This window comes from Arachis hypogaea, chromosome 10 (assembly GCF_003086295.3).
Source record: "Arachis hypogaea cultivar Tifrunner chromosome 10, arahy.Tifrunner.gnm2.J5K5, whole genome shotgun sequence".
Lineage (NCBI taxonomy): Eukaryota > Viridiplantae > Streptophyta > Magnoliopsida > Fabales > Fabaceae > Arachis > Arachis hypogaea.
The window spans coordinates 112,190,880-112,196,460 of NC_092045.1; the positions used below are offsets into that span (position 1 = coordinate 112,190,880).

At 41.5% G+C, this 5,581-nt stretch overlaps 1 protein-coding gene across 1 annotated transcript; it reads right to left on the reverse strand.

The window, feature by feature from the left end:
• Positions 1-2,458: 2,458 nt before the first annotated feature.
• LOC112717983 (uncharacterized) lies at positions 2,459-2,860 on the reverse strand. Its single transcript, XM_025769899.1, has one exon. The coding sequence runs from the start codon at positions 2,858-2,860 to the stop codon at positions 2,459-2,461; it is 402 nt and encodes a 133-aa protein (XP_025625684.1).
• Between the last annotated feature and the right edge of the window lie 2,721 nt (positions 2,861-5,581).

The window sequence follows — 5,581 nt, forward strand, 5'->3', positions numbered from 1 at the left end:
CCATATGTACCCATGAAAGATGAATACGCTGATAATTGTACTCATAGCAGACCAAAACTAACTTTGTACCCATTGAAGATGTGGTCCGTGTGACAAAAATTCTCTGCCTTGGTTTGACACCAGCTTCATCCTTATACGAACCTACGTGGCACTTCAAACCCCCCAAACCCATATCTACGTAGATTTGAACGTTACTATAAGGATTAACACATGAAGTAAAAACCCTAGGGAGTCATCTTCCCCAATTCGAACCACACCCCAATAAATGCAATCGACTTCAATCTCATCCAGTGTCAAGTGCACATAAGGAGAGAAGCAATTTTCTCGTGAGCCCTGGGATGTCTTTAAGAAGATTTAACTCTCGTGCAAGTGATGGAACTCGCAGCAGTTCTTCGAGTTCGAAGAGGATGAAGAAAAAGATGCTCGACGGCAAATGCTTGTGTGGGAGGGATGTTGTGTTGATAGAGTCTGGCACCATGACAAATCCTAATAGATGGTTCATCAGTTGTCCTGGGTGGGCGGTAATGTACACGCGGTGTTGTTGTTCGGGTTAGAAATCTATTTTTGACATTGTAGTTGACACTTTGGTTCATTTTTTTTCAGACAAGAGATTGCAAATACTTTGTGTAGGTGGATGAAATTGAAGAAGTATGAGAAGGCCTATCAAGAGCTTTAGCAAAAAGAAATTCCAATCAGTCTTATTCAAGGCATGAAAATGGTCTAACTGTCACGACTGGTGTGGAAAACCAGCAATCATCCTCAATGATGTCCAGGAAGTTGGAAAAATTTAGGGGTGAAGTTAGGGGGAACTTAGTGGAATGAGGCTGTTGCTTTTAACCATTGCATTGGGGGTTGCCTTCTGTTTATTTTGTGAGTTGTATTTGGTTATAAAATTGTAAGATGTGTATGAGTTGGGAACTTTGGTATGACATGCTGCTTAAGTGATTGTAACTCTGATCTTATTAATTCTGATGCATTAACATAGGCACAAAATCTTAGATCTCTGGTAGCGTTTTGTTTATTTTGTAGTTGATGCAGCCATGTAAAATGACGTAAAGTTTATCTTAACAAAATGCCAATGTATAGTCACCTGAATCTGTCTATTCCTCCTAAGGAAGTAAGTATAACTAGAACAAGAAACATAGCAACAATCTGCTTTTGGTGTCCATTCAAAGCTTTCATCCAAAGTCAAAAGAAGGTGCTGTTAAAAGACTGATAAAATAACCATTGTAAAAAGTGAATTCTGATTCTCAAAAAATAGTAGTTATGACATAAGCCAATGAAGGCAAGTTCGGTTGCTCAAAAAACACCCTGAAATCAAGTTTAACTACCTTATCCTAACCCAGACCATGATAATTACACAATACAAGAGTCTTGAGTTGATCTTTAATATAACAAAACAAACAAATGCCAGCAAGAGTTTTTGATGATCAAAGTCGAGTACATTAAAAAACGAAAACATAACATTAATCAACCATCAAATTCTTGTCTTGATTGGGTCTCCAAACCCATGAGTTTCTATCAAACCATAGTTGAGTTACTGCTCCTACTTGAGACACTTGTTTTTGATCCACTGAATGCACCTTTCCTTCCTCGTCCCCTGCTATGAAGTCCACCCCTAGCAGCTGTTCCTCGGCTTGTAGCACCCGTAGTCACTCCCGGTGTGGGCATGAATTGCACGAACCATGTGGATGTCCCTGCACTAGCACTTTGCAGTGGATGCGGTGTAGTTTCAGAGTTGTGTGTAGATGGGGTGGTAGATGGTTTGTTGGCAGATGGGGCAGGTGTTTGCTGTCTTTTTGCAGTGGGAGGGGGTCGCTTAACACTTCTCCTTTTAACTTGTTTCTTGGTTGTTGCAGTGTTGGTTTGAGGTTGTTGTTGTGTGGTTGTTGGTGGCGGCATTCCCTATGGTGTGCCATGTTGTAGATAACAAACCGATCTTAGGACAATAAGTTATTGTTGCAGCAAACTAAGGAATTCTAACTAAACATAATGCACTTACTTGAGCAGGGTGTGGTGTTGCGGAATCGTTTTCATCCTCAGTGGCTGCTGCTTCAGCATCTGCAGCCTCTAATGTCTCCTCCCAGAACATTTCAGCCATCAAGTCTTCATCAGAATTCCCTTCAGGTACTTGCGAAGCAGAACTCCCTTCACCCATTGCCGCTTTTCTCTTTTTACAACTCCTTTTATTATGACCAGCATAAAGCAAAGAATACTTAATGTAAGTTGCGCATAAATCATAATTAGATACTAATTACATTCGGAACTGATATCAATAAATAACAGATATGGAGACGCATACCTGGAGGCAGTATTTGCAGACAATAGTTCCAATCCTCCTCTTTGTTCTATGAGGGTCACTCTTATCAGCAGGGGCATTGTTTCTCTTGTCTCTCTTGTATGAAGGTCTCCCTATTGGTTTTCTATACAGTAGTGGCAGAATGGGTAGGGTGTCTAGCTACTCCCAGAACCGCTGGCTTGGAATTGGACGCATAGAACACTGATAGGCCGCGTTATATGCACCCATGGTCAGCCAGTTATGGGCATACTCTTCGGGTCGCCTATTTTGGTAAGCTAACGCAGCATATGCATGTCTACACAGGAGTCCAGTTAGTTGCCAAAGCCTACAATTGCAGGTAGCCTTGCCCAAATCCACACTCAACTTCACGGGCAGACATTGGACTTCGTAAACATTGCCCGCATCATCTCCATTTGGTAGAGGCCTCCACTTGTTGCTCTCTCTTTTCTCCCTTTCTAATCTGCTCTGATGGGTTGGGACTAACCTTCCACTATACCCAACCAATGCCTTCTTATTCCTAGCCATAATCCTCATTACATAGCACCTCACTTCCTCTAACATTGTAATTATTGGTTTGCCTCTCATTTTCTTCACGTTGGCATTAAACACCTCGCAGTTGTTGTTTGTGTAGTTGTCTGCTTTTGAATATTCACTAAAATGGGCCCTGCTCCATTGTTTTGGGCTGATCTTATCCAAGTATTCTCATGCCCCAACATTGATCTTCTTTAGCTTATCCATTGCAGCATTGAAGTCCTGTGTTGTGGTTGACTTAGCACATGACCACAAACACATTTTCAACTCTAAGTCACTCCATCTCTTGCGAAAGTTTTGCCATATATGCATGGCACAGAACCTGTGATTTGCATTTGGGTAAATTTCCTGCACCGCAGGTATTAACCCCTACAGGCATACATCACATTAAGATTGTTACCGTTTTTGGCAATTAAAATATACAAGATAAACATGCCTGATAGCAAAGAGGGTGAATGTAGCTAGGTGTAAAATAATTGTCACTTTCAGCAACCATGAACATTTTCTAAACCCTCCTACCAGCCATCAAAATATCAGCATACAGGAACATTTTCTAAAATCTCATATCAGCAAACATGAATATTTTCTAAAATCTCCTATCAGCAATCAACATATCAGCAATTAGGAACATTTTCTAAGATCTCCTATCACAATACATCAGCAATTAACATTTGGCCACTCAACTGTATACATCAGCAATTAACATATGTTCACAATATACATCAACTGTATATATCAACTACACTAAACAAGCATAATGATACATAAGAAGACTCTCTACATAATACACCAGAATTGATTGCACTACATTAATTAAAAAAGGTACCTTCTGCATATCCGACATAAAGTTAAACCCATTCACCTGAAAATTGCCCACGTCCTCTTAAGTATCTCTAGAAACCACTTCCAACTTTTTTTGTTTTCTGACTCCACAATTGCATAGGTAATAGGATAGATATGATTATTAGCATCCTGTCCTATTGCTATTAATAACTGCTCTCCCCCCCCCCCCGGTAGTACCCTCTAAGAAAGGTCCTATCCAAACCTATTAAAGGTCTACAACCTCCCACAAATCCCTTCTTTCACGCATCAAAGCATACATAGATCCTCAGAAATAGAGGATTCGAATCAGGCATAGGATTCGTGTGTACTTACCGTCGAGCCAGGGTTAGTCTTTAGTATTTCATTACCATAATCACGAATTCTTGCATACTGTACAATCTCGGAACCCTCAATCCTCTCCTTTGCCTTTTTCATTGATTTGTAAATTTTCCTCTCATTGATGAGTACATCATACTCAGATCTGAAGTATTGGTCAGCCTCCCTCACTGTCAAGTTTGGTTGAACTCTAATCCTCTCCTCTAGCTCATCTATTACCCATTTTCCATCTGCTGACTTACAGTGATTATCTCTGTTGCAAGTGTGTTCATTTACAAATGTCTTTACCCGATAACTTGCGGGAAATATTCTCTTGGCACAGTAGATTTGCCAAGGACAGTCCCCATCGTAGCATATAGCCTTGGATCTTGTTGAATCACAACGAGTAAAGAATATGCTCCTGCCAATGTGGATATTAAACTTTTGGATAGCCTTCCTAAACTGGTTGAGAGTCTCAAACTCCATCCCCAATTCCAACCGCACCTGGCTAACCAGGGCATCAGCAATGCTCTGAGGAAAAACTAGAGTCTCAGTATCATCGTCACTCGCTATTCTACGCAAGTCCTCTGACGAATAGCAATGATGTCCAGGGTTTTCATCAGAAAAATCATCCTCCTCAACTGGCACATAAAAGATTGGCAGCTTGTCCGGGTCAGGGTTTGAGATGAAGGATTGCCTTGTAGGGGGAGGCCTCCTTGTTGATCTCCTCTTGTTCACCTTTAGCCGTCCATCAACCTCATCTGAAGGATTGCTTTGATTAGTTTGGGGGACCCTATTAGAATCAGAGGATCGGGCTGAATCAGGGATCAATTGTGAAATTGGATTCCTACACGGCTGTGGGGTGTATTGGGTAATTTGTTCAGGCACAAGAGGTTCAGAAACATTGGCTTCAGACTTCGGGGCTGGATCTGAACCCTCATTGTGTGGTGGTTGCTGATCTTCTTCAAATGGTGGCTGGAAAGGTTGGGACTGACTAGATGATGGCTGATCCGGTAGGACAGGTATTGGAGGAGGCTGAGAAACCTGTCCTGCTTCATGGGATGATGCTAGTGGTAGATCTGCTGTCTCCTGGGGCATACTGAGACTGTCCTCTTTTTGGGCCTCAACTTCAGCCTGTTTATTTTCTTCATGGGCCTCTTCCCTGTTATGGGCCTCACCCCTTCTTTGGTCCTCTTTCACAACTTGCACATTACCTACAATTTCAGCATCGTCATGATCTTTCACTACTACTAATCTTCTCTTTGGACTCTTCTTTGGTGTTGGAACCCTTTTGGCACATGTCTTTATTCTCCTCTTTGACGGAGTCATATTGTTCTCCTCAACTAACACAGGCTGGTCCACCGGATGTTCTGTATAAATATTTATTTTGTTACCATTCTTCACGGCTGCCTCATACATTCTAACTACGTCCATATCAACCCTTAGGTCCCTCAACCTATCATCAAGTTCCTTCCCCAGTTCTTGCCAGTAAAAATTAGAAACGGACGTATATCCAATGTCCTTCAACGAATTAGATATGAAAAAACCATTCAGTGTATCAACGTTCACCCTATTGATTTCTGTGACTTCACCACCAGTATAACTAATTCTCCC

Bases quoted from the DNA above. Each gene is read 5' to 3' on its own strand.
- LOC112717983 (XM_025769899.1), bottom strand. From the start codon at position 2,860: ATGTTAGAGGAAGTGAGGTGCTATGTAATGAGGATTATGGCTAGGAAT.